Source organism: Hyla sarda, chromosome 4, assembly GCF_029499605.1.
Source record: "Hyla sarda isolate aHylSar1 chromosome 4, aHylSar1.hap1, whole genome shotgun sequence".
In the NCBI taxonomy this organism is placed as follows: Eukaryota; Metazoa; Chordata; class Amphibia; order Anura; family Hylidae; genus Hyla; species Hyla sarda.
Genome location: NC_079192.1, coordinates 31851836 through 31873540, shown reverse-complemented (window position 1 = coordinate 31873540; position 21705 = coordinate 31851836). Strand labels below are relative to the sequence as shown.

General features: G+C 48.3%; 2 protein-coding genes across 7 annotated transcripts in view; one reads left to right on the top strand and one right to left on the bottom strand.

Moving 5' to 3' along the window:
- Nucleotides 1-8755, bottom strand: part of PLPPR2 (phospholipid phosphatase related 2) — a 38332-nt gene extending 29577 nt beyond the window's left edge. Inside the window, exon 1 of one of the 4 annotated variants that reach the window (XM_056570381.1) lies at nt 8535-8755. In XM_056570381.1, the coding sequence (XP_056426356.1) occupies nt 8535-8565 (31 nt within the window). In that variant the 5' untranslated portion in view covers nt 8566-8755. The remainder of the gene's footprint in view (nt 1-8534) is intronic. The other 3 variants (XM_056570380.1, XM_056570378.1, XM_056570377.1) reach the window with 3 other exon arrangements.
- A 146-nt stretch (nt 8756-8901) lies between these two features.
- Nucleotides 8902-20343, top strand: TMEM205 (transmembrane protein 205). Of its 3 annotated transcripts, none has more exons than XM_056570390.1 (4): nt 8902-9034; nt 11508-11608; nt 11710-11873; nt 19885-20343. In XM_056570390.1, exons 2-4 carry the CDS (start codon nt 11509-11511, stop codon nt 20185-20187), a joined length of 567 nt encoding a protein of 188 aa, XP_056426365.1. In that variant the 5' UTR covers nt 8902-9034; nt 11508; the 3' UTR covers nt 20188-20343. The 3 variants fall into 3 exon arrangements, with proteins under 3 accessions (XP_056426365.1, XP_056426366.1, XP_056426363.1); XM_056570391.1 differs by having other exon boundaries at nt 8978-9019; XM_056570388.1 differs by lacking the exon at nt 8902-9034 and adding an exon at nt 9956-10422.
- The last annotated feature ends 1362 nt before the right edge of the window (nt 20344-21705 follow it).

Sequence of the window (21705 nt, the reverse complement as noted above, 5' to 3'; positions counted from 1 at the left end):
GAATCCTCAAATGGGGTCACTCCTCCCATCTCGCAGGTCATGCGGGCATCAAGAAATCTGTGCAACTCATCTCCCGCTTCTATTGGTGGCCAACTCTGGAGACGGATGTTGGGGACTTTGTGCGAGCCTGCACTATCTGTGCCCGGGATAAGACTCCTCGCCAGAAGCCCGCTGGTTTTCTTCATCCTCTGCCTGTCCCCGAACAGCCTTGGTCTCTGATTGGTATGGATTTTATTACTGATTTACCCCCTTCCCGTGGCAACACCGTTATTTGGGTGGTCGTTGATCGATTCTCCAAAATGGCACATTTCATTCCTCTTCCTGGTCTTCCTTCTGCGCCTCAGTTGGCTAAACAATTTTTTGTACACATTTTTCGTCTTCACGGGTTGCCTACGCAGATTGTCTCGGATAGAGGGGTCCAATTCGTGTCTAAATTCTGGAGAGCTCTCTGTAAACAACTCAAGATTAAATTGAATTTTTCCTCTGCATATCATCCCCAGTCCAATGGACAAGTAGAAAGAATTAACCAGATCCTGGGTGATTATTTGCGACATTTTGTTTCCTCCCGCCAGGATGACTGGGCAGATCTCCTTCCATGGGCCGAATTCTCGTATAACTTCAGGGTCTCTGAATCTTCCTCCAAATCCCCATTTTTCGTGGTGTACGGCCGTCACCCTCTTCCCCCCCTCCCTACCCCCTTGCCCTCTGGTCTGCCCGCTGTGGATGAAATTTCTCGTGACCTTTCCATTATATGGAGAGAGACCCAAAATTCTCTCTTACAGGCTTCTTCACGCATGAAGAGGTTCGCGGATAAGAAAAGAAGAGCTCCCCCCGTTTTTTCCCCTGGAGACAAGGTATGGCTCTCCGCTAAATATGTCCGCTTCCGTGTCCCTAGCTACAAGTTGGGACCACGCTATCTTGGTCCTTTCAAAATTCTGTGTCAAATTAATCCTGTCTCTTATAAACTTCTTCTTCCTCCTTCTCTTCGTATCCCTAATGCCTTTCACGTCTCTCTTCTCAAACCACTCATCCTCAACCGTTTTTCTCCCAAATCTGTTCCTCCCACTCCTGTTTCCGGCTCCTCGGACGTCTTCTCGGTCAAGGAGATTTTGGCTGCCAAAAAGGTCAGAGGAAAAAATTTTTTTTTAGTAGACTGGGAGGGTTGTGGTCCTGAAGAGAGATCCTGGGAACCTGAGGACAACATCCTTGACAAAAGTCTGCTCCTCAGGTTCTCAGGCTCCAAGAAGAGGGGGAGACCCAAGGGGGGGGGTACTGTTACGCCGAGCGCTCCGGGTTCCCGCTCCTCCCCGGAGCGCTCGCTTCACCTCCTCCGCTGCAGCGCCCCGGTCACGTCCTCTGACCCGGGGCGCTGCGATCCTGCTGCTAGCCGGGATGCGATTCGCGATGCGGGTAGCGCCCGCTCGCGATGCGCACCCCGGCTCTCCTACCTGACTCGCTCCCCGTCTGTTCTGTCCCGGCGCGCGCGGCCCCGCTCCCTAGGGCGCGCGCGCGCCGGGTCTCTGCGATTTAAAGGGCCACTGCGCCGCTGATTGGCGCAGTGGTTCCAATTAGAGTTATCACCTGTGCACTCCCTATATTACCTCACTTCCCTTGCACTCCCTTGCCGGATCTTGTTGCCTTAGTGCCAGTGAAAGCGTTCCTTGTGTGTCCCTTGCCAGTGTTTCCAGACCTTCTGCCGTTGCCCCTGACTACGATCCTTGCTGCCTGCCCCGACCTTCTGCTACGTCCGACCTTGCTTCTGCCTACTCCCTTGTACCGCGCCTATCTTCAGCAGCCAGAGAGGTGAGCCGTTGCTAGTGGATACGACCTGGTCACTACCGCCGCAGCAAGACCATCCCGCTTTGCGGCGGGCTCTGGTGAAAACCAGTAGTGGCTTAGAACCGGTCCACTAGCACGGTCCACGCCAATCCCTCTCTGGCACAGAGGGTCCACTACCTGCCAGCCGGCATCGTGACAGCAAGCACATACATGGTTTACCAGCTGTGCCCATAGGTGGACTCTACAGGGTGATATAATGGGCACTAGGAGCAAAAAAAACTGTATATTGGAAGTGAAAAATGACGGGGCAGTTTTTGTGGCTTTTTTTTTAAAGGGGTTATCCAGGAAAAAACTTTTTTTATATATATAAACTGGCTCCAGAAAGTTTAACAGATTTGTAAATGACTTCTATTACTTCTATTATGAGCTTCTGAAGTTGAGTTGTTCTTTTCTGTCTAAGTGCTCTCTGATGACACGTGTCTCGGGAACCGCCCAGTTTAAAAGAGGTTTGCTATGGGGATTTTCTTCTAAACTGGGCGGTTCCCGAGACAAGTGTCATCAGAGAGCACTGAGACAGAAAAGAACAACTCAACTTCAGAAGCTCATAAGTACTGAAAGGATTAAGATTTTTTAATACAAGTAATTTACAAATCCGTTTAACTTTCTGGAGTAATATATAAAAAAAAGTTTTTTTCCTGGATAACCCCTTTAACCCCTTAAGGACCAACCCAAATAAACCTGTACGCTCCTGAAAGACCAGGCCTGATTTTTCAAATCGGTGATGTCTGTCTTTATTAGAGAATAACTCTGGTAATGTTTTGCCAATCACGATAATTCTGACATAGTTTTTTTGTCACAAGTTGTCCTTCATGTACATAGTAAAAGTAAGACGATATCATTTGTAGTTTTTTTTTTACAATGCAGAAAATCATGACATTTTAAAAAAAATTAAGATTTTTTGCTATTTTAACACTAATAGGTTGCATATATTTATACATACTGACCAAATAGTTTATGAAACTTATACTTGCAGATGTCTACTTTATTTTGACAGCAATTTTTTTGTTTTGAACATTTTAAATTAATTAGAAGCCTAACAATTTACCGTATATACTCGAGTATAAGCCGACCCGAGTATAAGCCGAGACCCCTAATTTCAACCCAAAATCCCAGGAAAAGTTATTGACTCGAGTATAAGCCTAGGGTGGGAAATACCTCATCCCCCCCTGTCATCATCCAGACCCGTCATTAACATCCTCATCATCCCCTTGTCATCATCCCACACATCCCCCCTTCATCATCCCCTTGTCATCATCCCACACATCCCCTTATCATCCCACACATCCCCCCTTCATCATCCCCTTGTCATCATCCCACACATCCCCTTATCATCCCACACATCCCCCCTTCATCATCCCCTTGTCATCATCCCACACATCCCCCCTTCATCATCCCCTTGTCATCATCCCACACATCCCCTTATCATCCCACACATCCCCCCTTCATCATCCCCTTGTCATCATCCCACACATCCCCCCTTCATCATCCCCTTGTCATCATCCCACACATCCCCCCTTCATCATCCCCTTGTCATCATCCCACACATCCCCTTATCCCACACATCCCCCCTTCATCATCCCCACACCCCCCCCCCTTCATCATCCTCTTCTCATCATTCGCCCTCAGTGGTCTTCAACCTGCGGACCTCCAGAGGTTTCAAAACTACAACTCCCAGCAAGCCCGGGCAGCCATCGGCTGTCCGGGCTTGCTGGGAGTTGTAGTTTTGAAACCTCCGGAGGTCCGCAGGTTGAAGACCACTGCGGCCTTCAACTTGCGGACCTCCAGAGGTTTCAAAACTACAACTCCCAGCAAGCCCGGGCAGCCATCGGCTGTCCGGGCTTGCTGGGAGTTGTAGTTTTGAAACCTCCGGAGGTCCGCAGGTTGAAGACCACTGCGGCCTTCAACATCATCCAGCCCCCTCTCACCCCCTTTAGTTCTGTACAGTACTCACCTCCGCTCGGCGCTGGTCCGGTCCTGCAGGGCTGTCCGGTAAGGAGGTGGTCCGGTGAGGAGGTGGTCCGGGCTGCTATCTTCACCGGGGGCGCCTCTTCTCCGCGCTTCCGGCCCGGAATAGAGCCGTTGCCTTAACAACGACGCATCTGCGTCGTTGTCAAGGCAACGTGACTATTCTGAGGCCGGGCCCGAAGCGCTTAGAAGAGGCCTCCCCGGTGAAGATAGCAGCCCGGACCACCTCCTCACCGGACCACCTCCTTACCGGACAGCCCTGCAGGACCGGACCAGCGCCGAGCGGAGGTGAGTACTCAGAACTAAAGGGGGTGAGAGGGGGCTGGATGATGTTGAAGGCCGCAGTGGTCTTCAACCTGCGGACCTCCGGAGGTTTCAAAACTACAACTCCCAGCAAGCCCGGACAGCCGATGACTGCCCTGGCTTGCTGGGAGTTGTAGTTTTGAAACCTCTGGAAGTCCGCAGGTTGAAGACCACTGCGGGTGGGGGAGTTCACTCGAGTATAAGCCGAGGGGGGTGTTTTCAGCACGAAAAATCGTGCTGAAAAACTCGGCTTATACTCGAGTATATACGGTAACTTGAAATTTTGAAAATTGGAAAAGTACATCTTTTTTATGTGCAATGCAAGGTTTGCAGAAATTTGAAGGTAGTAGAACATAGGAACACCCCCCAAATGACCCCATTTTAAAAACTAGACCCCTCAAGGTATTCGCTAGGGGGTACAGTGAGTATTTTAACACCATAGTTTTTTGTCAGTGTTAAAAATTCGAAATTTGCATTTTTTTCACAAATGCATCATTTGTGGGACATATTTTTTGTACATCACTTCTGATATTGCAAAAAATGCACCCTATATTTTATTAAGCTGCTCTGCCCGTGTTTGGAAATACCCCCGCTTTGGCCATATATGGTTCCTTGGACGTGTGGTAGGACCCAGAAGGAGAGGAGCGCCATTTGGCTTTCAGGGCATCATTTTAGGCCAAATGGATTACAAGCCACACTTCATACCTGCGAAGGGTTTTAGCTGCCAGAACTATATAAAACCCCCACAAGTGACCCTATTTTGGAAACTACACCCCCTAAAGTATTCATCTAGACCAAAAGTGAGTCCTTTGAGTCCTTTTTGTGTGGCTGGAATGGATACAAAGTAAGTGAAAACATTTTAATTTTCTTTTTTATTCACAAATGCATCATTTGGGGGACATATTTTTGTACATTGCATCTGAAAAGTAGAAAATGCGCCCCATATTTTATTACGCTGTTCTTCCCGTGCTCGGTAATACCCCCGCTTAGGCCATATTTGGTTGCATGGCCACATGGTGGGACCCAGAAGGAGAGGAGCCCCATTTGGCTTTCAGGATATCATTATACAGATCATTGGCCGCACTTCATATTGAAAAGCATTCTAGCTGTCAGAACAATACCGCACCCCCAGATGTGACCCCATTTTCAAAACTACACCCCCTAAAGTATTCACCTAGGGCAAAAGTGAGTACATTGAGCCCTTATAGTGTGGCTAGAATAATTTCAAAGTCAGTGGAAAAAATAGAAATTAGCTTTTTTTCCCACAAATTCTTCATTTGTGGGACATCATTTTGGTAAGTCGCTTTTGAAATGGAGGAAATGTACCCCATATTTTATCACCCTGTTTGTCCCGGGCTGGGCAGTACCCCTACTTAGGCCATATCTGGTTGACCGCCTGGTAGGACCAAGAAGGAGAGGAGCCACCTTTGGCTTTCAGGGCATCATTATATGAATAGTCCCCATTCATACTGTGTTTCTGCAGTATCGGTGTCCGTTGTCATGTCAAAAAAGGGATCCAATGTATACTGTACCCGTCTCATTCAGAAATGGATGGAGCTGCTACAGTATACGTCAGCATCACTCTTTTTGACGTGAAGCTGATGGATACCTCTAACACTGCGGAAACGCAGTATGAATGGGACGCAGTGTAGGGTCACATAGAATGCATCCGCAGTATATTTCACACCGCGGATGCCCCCCAGCAGTCACAAGGGCGAGATCACTGCTGCGGCTGGGTAGCTCAGTGTGTCCGCTCATGACTGCCGGCGGGAAATACGCCAATATGAGTAGACACATAAAGCTACCTAGCCGCAGCAGGGAGCTCATTATTGTGAGTGTTGACATTTTTATTTTTTATTATATTTATTTAATAAATGTGTTTTTTTTTTTTTTTTTTACACTTTTTATAATTTTTTTTTTTACACATTTTTTTTTTTTTTCACTTTTTGTTAATGCTTTGGAATACTTAGTATTCCAAAGCATTGCACATATATGCTGCCTGCTAGTTTTACACAGCCTCTGGCACGTCCTGGCAGGCAATAACCAGGGCAGACCTGGTGGTCCTTGTAAAGACCCCTGGCTGCCCAGGTAAGCAGCAGCACCCCGCGATCGTTGCGGGGTGCTACAGGAGAGAGACAGAGGGAGCCCCCCTCACTCTGTCAAAACTCCTCACAGCTCGCGGTCGCTTCCGACCAAGGCTGTAAGGGTTAAACTGCTAGGACCAAAGTTTTCTTCGGTCCCGGCAGTGTGGCAGGTCCCCGCCCGCCGGGGATTACACACAGCACCCCGCGATCGCGCTGCGGGGTGCTGCAGGGAAGACAGAGGGAGCTCCCTCCCTCTGTCATAACACTTACAGCCAGCGGTCACTTCCGACCGTGGCTGTAAGGGTTAAAATGCCGGGACCGAAGTTTACTTCGGTCCCGGCATTGCGGCAGGGTCCCTGCCGCGATCTTGTGGGTACACTGTGCAGCACCCACGAGAACCATGGACGAGTATACACGTCATGGTGCGGGAACGTTCATCCTGCCTGGAGCTTGTGATGTCATAGACAGCCGTCAAGCCCCCTTCCATAGACTTGCATTGAGGGGGCTGGGTGTGACATCATGAGGGGGCGGGGCTATGACATCACGAGCTCCCGGCTCCAGTGTTCGGAACAGTTTGTTCCAAACGCAGAGCAGCGGAGTACCCCTTTAAATGTCATTTTTAGGATCAGTGGCAGGTTCTCAAAATGGGAGTGTGCTCTGGTTATGGCAATTTTTTAAGAAATTGTGTAGTTTTTCCATTAATAGATTTCTATAGGTGGATAAAAACACCAGACAAACATTTTTTTCTGGGGTCTTTTTCCCCCCAATTCTTCAATAGAAATCCTTAAATGGGCACTGTCATCAACTTTATTTTTTGAAATGTTGTAGTACTTCCATTATTTATTTATTTTTTTTCATGGTGAAATTTACGTTTAAAAACCGGCCACTAGGGGTCACCCTCCTAGTGGCCGGCTGCAGCCTGGCGTGACGTCACGCCAGAAAAAGGACTGTTTTTGGCTGGGCAAAATCAGTCCTTTTTCTTTTCGGCTGCGCTTGCTCCCTGCCTGTCAATCAGACAGGCGGGAGCGAGCGCATTAAACGCCGGGGCAGCGTGCATTGGCTGGTTATAGTCGCGCGCAGCCCATTCATCCCCGCCCCCGACATGTACACTGCAGTGGAGACGGCGCGCGCACACTAGTTATCAGTGCCGCGCTGATGCTCCACTACTAGTTTACATGCCGGGGTAAGTCTGATCTGAGGTCTTATTTATTTTGCTATAAGTTATTAAAAGTAAAATGGTTTTATGAAAGGAGGGGAGGGTTTTGAATAGTTTTGAATAAAAACTAACCATTATAAACACACTCTCGGTCCCGGGTCTCGGCAGGTGTCTGTCGCTATGCAGGCTACTCCTATACTCCTCCTCTCCGGGTATCACATGTACAGATAAACAGGGAGGAGGAGACCCCGGAGCAGCCTGCCATGCGATTGGCTGATCATTTATGCGCGCTCCCGACGCGAGCGCAGCATAGATGAAGTGAGGGCGGAAGTCTTTGCCTAGCAGGCTTCAGTGACGTGACGCCTGCTGGGGAAGCCGGCTTCCGGGAGAGGAAAGAGCAGCAAGCAAGAAGACCAGAAGATGACCGCTATGTAAGTCCCCCAAAAAAATTTTAAAGGCAGGGAGGGGGTTAGGGATAGATTACCTATAGGTAGGGACAGAGTAAAATAAATATGAGATGGTGGGAGCTACTAGTACTCTAGTGCAGAGTATTCCTGCTCCGTCCTGCCCGGGCAGCAAAATAAATGAAAATGAACCATCACTCACCTCCCTGGGTTCCCGCGGAGCGCCACTACAGCTGATCAGTCCTCCGGTCCATCTCCTTCATACTTCCGGGTGTAACGAAGCGTCACATGGCGCTCAGCCTATCACCGGCCGCCGCGATGTTCTGCCTCAGCTGGTGATAGGCTGAGCGCCATGTGACGCTTCGTTACACCCGGAAGTATGAAGGAGATGGACCGGAGGACCGATCAGCTGTAGTGACGCTCCGCGGGAACCCGGGGAGGTGAGTGATGGTTCATTTTCATTTATTTTACAGCCCGGGCAGGACGGAGCAGGAATACTCTGCACTGGAGTACTCCTTTAAGTCACATAATAAATAAATCACATGACTTGCAATGAGGAAGACACAGGAGAGAAAAATTACAAATAGAAAAACACATTCAATGGGGGAGACTTATCAAAACCTGTCCAGAGGAAAAGTTGCTGAGTTGCCCATAGCAACCAATCAGATCGCTTCTTTCATTTTTGAAAGGGTCCCTGAAAAATGAAAGTAGCAATCTGATTGGTTGCTATGGGCAACTGGGCAACTTTTCCTCTGGACAGGTTTTAATAAATCTCCCCCATACCTATTATTTTTAAGAGAAAAAAAACCTCCATAAAATCGTCATCGTAGAGGAGACAAATGAGAGGGAAGTTTTCTTCAACACCAGGCCAAAATAAGCCAAACAAAATGTTGTAGCCATTCCGGATAGAGAATACGTTTTTCAGCACTGGACTACTTCTTTAAGGGGTTAAGAACAAGAAATCAGGCAAATTGATTCGTTTTCAGAATTATTGTGTCTATTGGTTGTCTGTTACAATAAAGTTGATTTAAAAAAAAAAGTCATGTTTCCTGACTAGAGCGGAGTTCCACTTTCATTTTGTGTCAGTTGGTTGGGTGATAGAATAAAGTTGATAAAGAAAAAAAAAAAAAACCTCCACAATAAGTGAAGAAGTGGAGGTCACATGTTTCCTGTCTTGAGTGAAGCTCCAGTCTGCAGCCAGACCCTTCTAGACTAAGCCAAGAGCCCGGAAGTAGATGTCTGTCGCTCGGCTGCTCTCAGACTGTGAAGTAGGTGACTGGCAGGTACAGGAGGCGGCGGACGTTATGACATCACGTATTTAGACTAATGACGTTATTTGTGTGTTTCCTTTCCTATTTTAAAAGTCTTGATGAAATTCGTAGTTCTCCAGGGTAGCTGCTGATGGTTTCCATGTTGTGCAGCTGGTTAGATGAGGGAGTTTTTACCATAGAACAGTGTTTTCCAATCAGTGTGCCTCCAGCTGTTGCAAAACTACAACTCCCAGCTTGCCCGGACAGCCGTTGGCTGTCCGGGCATGCTGGGAGTTGTAGTTTTGCAACAGCTGGAGGCACAGTTGTTGGAAAACACTGCAATACAGACATTTATCTGCAGGGCTCATTACATGAATGCACTGATACATTGAAACGAAACCTATGTTGCGACCTTGAAACCTACCCTTGGCTGTCCGAGCATGCTGGGAATTGTAGATTTGCAACAGCTGGAGGCACCCAGCTTGGGGAAACAGTGAAATAGAGACATCAAAGGGGTAATCCAGTGGTGAAAAACTTATCCCCTATCCTAAGGATAGGGGATAAGTTTGAGATCGCGGGGGGTCCGACTGCTGGGGCCCCCTGCGATCTCTCTGTACGGGGGCCAGGCTCTCCGGCCAGATAGCACGAAGCGGCGGCCGACACGCCCCCTCAATACATCTCAATGGCAGAGCCGGAGATTGCCGTACTCTGCCATAGAGTTGTATTGAGGGGGCGTGTCGGCCGCCACTTCGTGCGAAGGTTGACACGCCCCCTTCCCACGGGCTGTCGGGGCTCCGTACAAAAGATCGCAGGGGGCCCCAGCAGTCGGACCCCCGCGATCTCAAACTTATCCCCTATCCTTAGGATAGGGGATAATTTGTTCACCACTGGGTCACCACTGGACTACTCCTTTAAAGGGACTGCAGTCACAAAGACTGCACTGATACACTGTAACGCAACCTGTCATCGATATCCATTCTCGGTCGAAATAAGCGTGCGTATGTTTTTCTATAAATAAATGTATGGCACCGCAGACTAAAAAGTAACGAGTATGCTCGGTCAATAGGAGCGTGCATATGTTTATTTATAAATATATGCAGAACGCTGCTTATCTCTACCCAGCCTAAGAAGTAACTAGAGATGAGCGAACTTACAGTAAATTCGATTCGTCGCGAACTTCTCGGCTCGGCAGTTGATGACTTTTCCTAAGACGTCTCTATGGGAATACTCCTATCTATTACATTATGACGCCATCTTGGCGGCGTCTGAGGACACCGATTAATGTATGGACGCCATTTTGTTGGAGATTTTGGACATTCTATGGGTATTATCAACGATGTCACATGATGTGGTTACGCCCCTCTGTGTCAGCCGACACAACAAGATGGCGGCGGCGTGGTCTCCATGGTCACACCTGCAAGGTATTTCCTGTATTTTTTTGTGATTTACTTTTTGTATATAAGACACAGTGTTCGTTCACGTCTCCACACTCCTGAGGAAGTCGCTCAGTGACGGAACGCGTGGAGGTTTTTTCGGACCGGGCATATGGGTGACATTTGCTCCCACCTCATGCAGGCCTTGCCTCCTATCTGACCTCACTTATTCATTTCTTGCTGGCATCTTTATCTTATTTATTATTTCATATTTATTGTTTGCTTGGCCCTTTATTTCCAGATATACCGCATGTCATTGTCTGATATCTACTGTGACACCTCTGTATATAGGTTTATCCTGTGTATTTTGCACATGACACCCTGGTCCGGATGAGACCTACACTATGTCTCATCTGTGTGGTGTGGCCCGATATGGGCCTTTTTAAGTGGTTTTAATTCATTTTTCTGTGTCTGTTATTATTGTTTTTTCTGCTATGTCAATCATGTGCTCCTAATAAAGATTGTTACATTTTGTATTAATTGAATATTTCCTTGGTGTGCTTCCATTTGTACATTATTTCTGGGTTTGTTGCAGTGTCGGTTCTATATAATGTTGGTTAAGCACCCAGGTTCATTTATATTTTTCTAGCTGAGCCCCCCCCCCCCCCCCCCCCCCTACCTTTCTTTCTTGAACATTGTGGGTACAAGTTCATGGCGCCGTTCCCAAGCTGAAGCATTGGCCGCTTATCATGTACAGAACTTCTCTCTCCTTATCTGCCGGGCGATGACTCGGCGCAGCCATAACTAGAGGCCGGGCCTGTAGAACAGTGTTTCCCAACCAGGGTGCCTCCAGCTGTTGCAAGACAACTCTCAGCAGCTGAAAAACACTGTACTGTACCATATATCAGTGGTCTCCAAACTGTGGACCTCCAGCTGTTGCAAAACTACAACTCCCAGCATGCCCGGACAGCCATCGGCTGTCCGGGCATGCTGGGAGTTGTAGTTTTGCAACAGCTGGAGGCACCCTGGTTGGGAAACACTGCTGTAAATGGGTGTAGTGATGTATGATGGGGGTAGAAGTATACTGGATGATGAGAATAATAATAAGCATTTTGTGCTGTGTTTCTCTCTAGGATGTCGGCGGAGGGGGATCCCGGGAGTCTGGTGAAGGTGGTCTACCTCCTGGTGCTGTCGGCATCATGGGGCATGCAGTGCTGGGTGACGTTTGTGGCAGGTGACTGCGGTCCAGAGATCACGTATTGCGGACACTCCTTTAATGTGAGTGTGCACGGTGCATCAAGGCGTAGGTGACCCATCGCTCTGTTCTTCCCGCAGGCTTCGTGATGATCAGGGGGGTCCCCCGGCATATGTTTGGACTGGTCCAGAGTAAGCTCTTCCCTTTCTACGGTCATATCGTCCTGTGCGCCTCCTTCGTGAACCTGGCCGTGTTCGCAGCGTATCATCCGCGGGAGCTGCTGTCCACCTCTGAGAGCGTACAGGTGAGTCCTCCCTATATCCGTATACATACAATGCATTCAGTCTTCAGACCCTTTCATATTTTAGGTTGCGGCCTTATTCTAAAAATAAAAACGATAATAATAATAATATTATTATTATTATTATTAATAATAATAATAATAATAATAATAAATTAATAAATATATATATAATTTAATTAATGATATGTGTATATAGGACCCCCCCCCCCTATCATTCCGCACTGAATGAGAATGTGAAAATCAAATTTTAGATTTTTTTTTTGTGCAAATTTATAAAATTTTAAACAAAAAGTTCACGAGGACATAAGTACAGGTGAGTCCTCCCTATATCTGTATACATACAATGCAATCAGTCATCAGACCCTTTTATATTTTATGTTGCGTAAAAATAAATAATTAATAATAATAATTTTATTATATATATTTTTTTTATTATTAATTTTAGTTATGTGTATATAGGAACCCCCCCCCCCCCCCCCATCATTCCACACTAAATGAGAATGTGAAAGTCGAACTTTAGAATTTTCTTTGCAAATTTATAAAATTTAAAGAGTAGCTCCCACCATCACTTTTTTTTTTTTCTGTCCCTGCCTATTACCCATCTATCCCTAACCCCCTCCCTGCCTTTAATTTAATTTTATTTTTTTTACATATTAAAAATGCCTTTTGTCTGCCTGGCAGTGTGCTCACTACCAGACAGACTTCTCCAGCAGGCACCACGTCACTGATGCCTGCTGGGGCCGACACTTCCGCCCGTAGTTCACCTATACAGGCTGCCTCCAGCTGTTTCCCCACTGCAACTCCCAGCTTGCCCTGACATCTATTGGCTGTCAGGGCATGCTGGGAGTTGTAGTGGGGAAACTGGAGGCATACTGTATAGGTGAATGCTCAACCCCCCCCCGGCATAATACTTTACCTTGTCCCCGAGCCTGCGCGCATCCACTTCCTGCAAAGTGCTCGCTCCCGCCTGTCTGATTGACAGGTGGGAGCAAGTACCGGAGTGACTGAATTTTGACTCGTTGCCAGTCTTCAATGAGTCGAAATTCTGTAGTGACGTCACTGCAGAATGCATTCGGCCACTAGGAGGGTGACCCCTAGTGGCCGAATTTAAAAGTGATTTTAAACTGGTTTAAAATCACATTTTTAAATTAAAGTTTATTAGAGATATGTTGTAGTACTTAAGTACTACAACATATCAATTTTTTTATTTCATGACAGTGCCCATTTAAAACAAAAATGTCACAAGGACATAAGTACAGATGAGTCCTCCCTATATCCTTATACATACAATGCATTCAGTCTTCAGACCCTTTCATATTTTATGTTGTGGCCTAATTCTAAAAAGAAATAATTTATTTATATATATATATATATATATATATATATATAATTATTATTAATAATTATTTATTTAATACATTTTAGTTGTGTGTGTATATAGGACCCCCCCCCCTCTATCATTCTGCACTCAATGAGAATGTGAAAATCGAATTTTAGAACAATTTTTTTTTTAATTTATAACAAATTTAAAACTAAAATTTTGCAAGGACATAAGTATTCAGACCCTTTTCTATGACACTTGATATTTAGCTCTGGCTCCTCCCATTTCTCGATCATCTCTGAGATGTTTCTCCACCTTGGTTGGAGTCACCTGGGGTAAATTCAGATGACTGGACAGGATTTGGGAACACACAGCCCTGTCTATATAAGGTTTCACAGCTGACAATGTAAATCAGAACAAATACCAAGTCTTGAGGAGGAAAGTACTATCTGTAGAGCTCAAAGACAGGATTGTGTGGAGGCACAGATCACGAGAAGGGGACAAAAACACCTGCCACAATCTGGGCTTCATGGCAGAGTGACCAGAAAGAAGCCTCTGCTCAGTATAAGGCTGGGTTCACATTACATTTTTACCAATAAGGGACCGTATACGGCTGGGGGAGCTAAAACCGGGCGCTCCCGTATCCCAGCCATATGCAGCCCGTATGTAATGTATTTCAATGAGCCGACTGGAGTTAGCATTTCACTCCGGTCCGCTCATTGAAATACATTACGTATATGGTCCCGTATTGGTAAAAACGTAATGTGAACCCAGCCTTAGACACATGAAAGCCGCCTGAAGTTTGCAAGAAAGAGCATGTAAGGATCCGACTGTGAGAAACAAGATTCTCAGGTCTCAAGAAACAAAGATTGAACTTTCTGGCCTCAATTCAAAGCATCATGTCTGGAGGAAACCAGGCACTGCCCATCACCTGTCCAATACCATCCCTAAAGTGATCATGGTGGGGGCCGCATCATGTCTGGGGGAAACCAGGCACTGCCCATCACCTGCCCAATACCATCCCTACAGTGATCATGGTGGGGGCCGCATCATGTCTGGAGGAAACCAGGTACTGCCCATCACCTGCCCAATACCATCCCTACAGTGATCATGGTGGAGGCAGCATCATGTCTGGGGGAAACCAGGCACTGCCCATCACCTGCCCAATACCATCTCTACAGTGATCATGGTGGGGACAGCATCATGTCTGGGGGAAACCAGGCACTGCCCATCACCTGCCCAATACCATCCCTACAGTGATCATAGTGGGGGCAGCATCATGTCTGGAGGAAACCAGGCACTGCCCATCCCCTGCCCAATACCATCCCTACAGTGATCATGGTGGAGGCAGCATCATGTCTGGAGGAAACCAGGTACTGCCCATCCCCTGCCCAATACCATCCCTACAGTGATCATGGTGGGGGCAGCATCATGTCTGGAGGAAACCAGGTACTGCCCATCACCTGCCTAATACCATCTCTACAGTGATCATGCTGGGGGCAGCATCCTGTCTGGAGGAAACCAGGTACTGCCCATCACCTGCCCAATACCATCCCTACAGTGATCATGGTGGGGGCAGCATCATGTCTGGAGGAAACCAGGCACTGCCCATCACCTGCCCAATACCATCCCTACAGTGATCATGGTGGGGGCTGCATCATGTCTGGGGGAAACCAGGCACTGCCCATCACCTGCCCAATACCATCCCTACAGTGATCATGGTGGGGGCTGCATCATGTCTGGGGGAAACCAGGCACTGCCCATCACCTGCCCAATACCATCCCTACATTGATCATGGTGGGGGCAGCATCATGTCTGGGGGAAACCAGGCACTGCCCATCACCTGCCTGATACCATCTCTACAGTGATCATGATGGGGGCAGCATCATGTCTGGAGGAGACCAGGTACTGCCCATCACCTGCCCAATACCATCCCTACAGTGATCATGGTAGGGGCAGCATCATGTCTGGGAGGAAACCAGGTACTGCCCATCACCTGCCCAATACCATCCCTACAGTGATCATGGTGGGGGCAGCATCATGTCTGGGGGAAACCAGGCACTGCCCATCACCAGCCCAATACCATCCCTACAGTGATCATGGTGGGGGCAGCATCATGTCTGGGAGGAAACCAGGTACTGCCCATCATCTGCCCAATACCATCCCTACAGTGATCATGGTGGGGGGCAGCATCATGTTTGGAGGAAACCAGGTACTGCCCATCACCTGCCCAATACCATCCCTACAGTGATCATGGTGGGGACAGCATCATGTCTGGAGGAAACCAGGCACTGCCCATCACCCGCCCAATACCATCCCTACAGTGATCATGATGGGGGCAGCATCATGTCTGGGGGAAACCAGGCACTGCCCATCACCTGCCCAATACCATCCCTACAGTGATCATGGTGGGGGCAGCATCATGTCTGGAGGAAACCAGGCACTGCCCATCACCTGCCCAATACCATCCTTACAGTGATCATGGTGGGGGCAGCATCATATCTGGAGGAAACCAGGCACTGCCCATCCCCTGCCCAATACCATCCCTACAGTGATCATGGTGGAGGCAGCATCATGTCTGGAGGAAACCAGGTACTGCCCATCCCCTGCCCAATACCATCCCTACAGTGATCATGGTGGGGGCAGCATCATGTCTGGAGGAAACCAGGTACTGCCCATCACCTGCCTAATACCATCTCTACAGTGATCATGCTGGGGGCAGCATCCTGTCTGGAGGAAACCAGGTACTGCCCATCACCTGCCTAATACCATCCCTACAGTGATCATGGTGGGGGCTGCATCATGTCTGGGGGAAACCAGGCACTGCCCATCACCTGCCCAATACCATCCCTACAGTGATCATGGTGGGGGCTGCATCATGTCTGGGGGAAACCAGGCACTGCCCATCACCTGCCCAATACCATCCCTACATTGATCATGGTGGGGGCAGCATCATGTCTGGGGGAAACCAGGCACTGCCCATCACCTGCCCAATACCATCCCTACAGTGATCATGGTGGGGGCAGCATCATGTCTGGGAGGAAACCAGGTACTGCCCATCACCTGCCCAATACCATCCCTACAGTGATCATGGTGGGGGCAGCATCATGTCTGGGAGGAAACCAGGTACTGCCCATCATCTGCCCAATACCATCCCTACAGTGATCATGGTGGGGGGCAGCATCATGTTTGGAGGAAACCAGGTACTGCCCATCACCTGCCCAATACCATCCCTACAGTGATCATGGTGGGGACAGCATCATGTCTGGAGGAAACCAGGCACTGCCCATCACCCGCCCAATACCATCCCTACAGTGATCATGGTGGGGGCAGCATCATGTCTGGGGGAAACCAGGCACTGCCCATCACCTGCCCAATACCATCCCTACAGTGATCATGATGGGGGCAGCATCATGTCTGGGGGAAACCAGGCACTGCCCATCACCTGCCCAATACCATCCCTACAGTGATCATGGTGGGGGCAGCATCATGTCTGGAGGAAACCAGGCACTGCCCATCACCTGCCCAATACCATCCTTACAGTGATCATGGTGGGGGCAGCATCATATCTGGAGGAAACCAGGCACTGCCCATCACCTGCCCAATACCATCCCTACAGTGATCATGGTGGGGGCAGCATCATATCTGGAGGAAACCAGGCACTGCCCATCACCTGCCCAATACCATCCCTACAGTGATCATGGTGGGGGTAGCATAATGTCTGGAGGAAACCAGGCACTGCCCATCACCTGCCCAATACCATCCCTACAGTGATCATGGTGGGGGCAGCATCATGTCTGGAGGAAACCAGGCACTGCCCATCACCTGCCCAATACCATCTCTACAGTGATCATGGTGGGGGCAGCATCATGTCTGGAGGAAACCAGGTACTGCCCATCACCTGCCCAATACCATCCCTACAGTGATCATGGTGGGGGCAGCATCATGTCTGGGGGAAACCAGGCACTGCCCATCACCTGCCCAATACCATCCCTACAGTGATCATGGTGGGGGCTGCATCATGTCTGGGGGAAACCAGGCACTGCCCATCACCTGCCCAATACCATCCCTACATTGATCATGGTGGGGGCAGCATCATGTCTGGGGGAAACCAGGCACTGCCCATCACCTGCCCAATACCATCCCTACAGTGATCATGGTGGGGGCAGCATCATGTCTGGGAGGAAACCAGGTACTGCCCATCACCTGCCCAATACCATCCCTACAGTGATCATGGTGGGGGCAGCATCATGTCTGGGAGGAAACCAGGTACTGCCCATCATCTGCCCAATACCATCCCTACAGTGATCATGGTGGGGGGCAGCATCATGTTTGGAGGAAACCAGGTACTGCCCATCACCTGCCCAATACCATCCCTACAGTGATCATGGTGGGGACAGCATCATGTCTGGAGGAAACCAGGCACTGCCCATCACCCGCCCAATACCATCCCTACAGTGATCATGGTGGGGGCAGCATCATGTCTGGGGGAAACCAGGCACTGCCCATCACCTGCCCAATACCATCCCTACAGTGATCATGATGGGGGCAGCATCATGTCTGGGGGAAACCAGGCACTGCCCATCACCTGCCCAATACCATCCCTACAGTGATCATGGTGGGGGCAGCATCATGTCTGGAGGAAACCAGGCACTGCCCATCACCTGCCCAATACCATCCTTACAGTGATCATGGTGGGGGCAGCATCATATCTGGAGGAAACCAGGCACTGCCCATCACCTGCCCAATACCATCCCTACAGTGATCATGGTGGGGGCAGCATCATATCTGGAGGAAACCAGGCACTGCCCATCACCTGCCCAATACCATCCCTACAGTGATCATGGTGGGGGTAGCATAATGTCTGGAGGAAACCAGGCACTGCCCATCACCTGCCCAATACCATCCCTACAGTGATCATGGTGGGGGCAGCATCATGTCTGGAGGAAACCAGGCACTGCCCATCACCTGCCCAATACCATCTCTACAGTGATCATGGTGGGGGCAGCATCATGTCTGGAGGAAACCAGGTACTGCCCATCACCTGCCCAATACCATCCCTACAGTGATCATGCTGGGGGCAGCATCTTACTGTGGGGACAGGGAGACTGGTCAGGGTTGAGAGAAAAGCTGAATTAAGCAAAGTACAGAGAGATTCTTAATAAAAACCTGTTCCATAGCTCTGGAACTCAGATTGGGGTGAAGGTTCACCTTCCAACAAGACAATGCCCCTAAGCACACGACCAAGACTCTGGAGAGACCTGAAAATGGCTTCTACCCACAGTTCCCATCCACCCTGACAGAACCTGAGAGGATCTGCAGAGAAGAATGGAGGAATCCAGGAGTGTAAACCTTGTGGCCTCATCCCCTGTGATCCCCTGTGACAATTATACTGATCCCCTGTGACAATTATAACTTGAGGTTGCTGATCCCATTGCAGGCCCCGCTAACTTTCATGCATCTTAACCCCTTCATGACCCAGTCCGTTTTTTCAAATCTGACATGTGTCTCTTTAAGTGGTAATAACTTTGAAATGCTTTTACCTGGCAAAGTGATTCAGAGAGAGTTTTTTCAAGACATATTGTACTTTATATAAGCGGTAACATTTTGTTGATACATGAAGCGATTTTTGTGAAAAAATAAAATGTTGTGAAAAATTTGAAAAATTTTCATTTCTCTCTGTTTGAAACTCTCTACTTGTAAGAGAAATAGTCATGCCAAATAAACTTAGCTATTAATTCACATCCACAACATGTCTACTTTATGCTGCCATCTAGAGATGAGCGAACTTACAGTAAATTCGATTCATCACGAACTTCTCGGCTCGGCAGTTGATTACTTATCCTGCATAAATGAGTTCAGCTTTCAGGTGCTCCGTTGGCTGGAAAAGGTGGATACAGTCCTAGGAAAGAGTCTTCTAGGAATGTATCCACCTTTTCCAGCCACCGGAGCACCTGAAAGCTGAACTAATTTATGCAGGAAAAGTCATCAACGGCCGAGCAGAGAAATATATATATATATATATATATATATATATATATATATATATATATATAAAATTTATTTTTTTACTTCTGTACAACAGCTCCCCCTAGTGTCTAGTGCACAAAACATGCAGTAACAGGTTTAGGGGGAGCTGTTGTGCAACAATACAGGGGGACAGGTAAGGGACACTGGGGGTCTCCTACAGAGCGTTGTATGTGTCCCGATCCCAGTGATCGGGACACACACACTGCGCTGCTCAGGATTTTTCTGTTTGAAATGCTGCCATCAGCTAGTCAGATTTGACTAGCTGATAGGAGCGATCGCTGTGAGGGGGGGGGGGCGAAACCCCCCTAGGTCCCGAGGCAAGATGGCTGGCTATCAGTGATAGCCACCATCTTACCGGGCGCGGCGGCCAGTATCTGCATGACGTACATGTACGTCACAGGTCGGGAAGGGGTTAAAGGAGAAGTCCCATGGATAGTGTCTGAATGCGGGGGTCCGACCGCTGGAAGCCCCTGCAATCTCTTGCTCTCCATGCGCACAAAGTGGGGGTCTGCACGTGCCCTCCATTCAGCTGTATGGGAGAACCAACGATACACGAGTACATCGCTCATGTATCTCTGGCTCCCTCTTCTAGTTGCACTCTTGGTAACTACACCATATAGCACTTTATCCATTTTTTTTATTTCCCTATATATTTTGCAGATCGCTCTCTTCTTCATGTCGTTGGTTCTATCTGCACTCAACGCTCGCTGGTTCTCCCCAGCCACCACAAAAGCCATGTTTAAGATGCAGGAAATAGAGCGTGAGCATGGCCTAGGAGGAGAAATTGGATTAAGCGCCAACATTGAGGGGTACAAGCGACTGCGGGAGAAGGACCCCAAATACCAAGCCCTGCGCAAAAGCTTCATGCGTTACCATGGCATCTCCTCTCTCTGCAACTTGGTGTCATTGCTGTGTAATGGAGCCAATCTTGTATTTACGGCCCTGCTGCTGACCACAATATAAGGAGGGTGCAGGATGGGCCACAGATCCAGGGACCAGAAACCATCTACACCATCTACACTATTTAATTCCAGTTCATTCCTTGTTGATTAATGTGAATTCTCTGCTTATAAGTTTTTTATAATGAATAAAATGAAGGATTTTTATGAAACACTAAAATGACCCAAACCGGTATTGTGATTCATAGAAAGTCTGTACCAAATGTCATACAAACCACCACAAATACTCCAGTTCTGGGCTGTGACTGGGCCATTATAGGACATAACATACTTTGATGTAAACCATTCCATTCTAGCTCTTGCTGTATGTTTAGGGTCATTGTCCTGCTGAAAGATGAATCCCCCTCTCAGCATTAAAAGGGTTCTCCACTGGCCAGCATGGAACTAAATGTTCTGAACGCTGTTTTCGCACTGCAGGGGTCGGCCACGCCTCCTCGTGACTTATCGGTCACGCCCCTCAATGCATGTCTATGGGAGGGGGCGTGATTGCTGTCTCCATAAAGGCCAGATTTGTGGGGTGCATGACTAATATTTATCATTCTCCCACCTCTGCTGTTGATCTACACTGCTCAAAAAAATAAAGGGAACCCTAAGATAACACATCCTAGATCTGAATGAATGAACTAATCGTATGAAATACTTTCCTCTTTACATAGTTGAATGTGCTGACAACAAAATCACACAAAAATTATCAATGGAAATCAAATGTATCAACCCATGGAGGTCTGGATATGGAGTCACTCTCAAAATCAAAGAGGAAAACCCCACTACAGGCTGATCCTACTTTATGTAATGTCCTTAAAACAAGTCCCAATGAGGCTCAGTAGTGTGTGTGGCCTCCATGTGCCCGTATGACCTCCCTACAATGCCTGGACATGCTCCTGATGAGGTGGCGGCTGGTTTCCTGAGGGATGTCCTCCCAGACTTGGACTAAAGCATCCGCCAACTCCTGGACAGTCTGTGGTGCAACGTGGCGTTGGTGGATGGAGCGAGACATGATGTCCCAGATGTGCTCAATCGGATTCAGGTCTGGGGAACAGGCGGGCCAGTCCATAGCATCAATGCCTTCCTCTTGCAGGAACTGCTGACACACTCCAGCCACATGAGGTCTAACATTGTCTTGCATTAGGAGGAACCCAGGGCCAACCACACCAGCATATGGTCTCACAAGGGGTCTGAGGATCTCGGTACCTAATGGCAGTCAGGCTACCTCTGGCAAGTACATGGAGAGCTGTGCAGCCCCCAAAGAAATGCCACCCCACACAATTACTGACCCACCGCCAAACCGGTAATGCTGGAGGATGTTGCAGGCAGCAGAACGTTCTCCACGGCATCTCCAGACACAGATGTATTTGTACTGAGATTAAATTCCAGACAGGTGGGACCCTATTTACTAAATATGTGACTTGTGAAGGCAATTGGTTACGCCAAATCAGATTTTTATGGAAAATTAATTTGGAAATCATTGTAATATTCCCCCCCCACTTCCAAATAATGGACTATTTTGTGTTTGTCCATTACA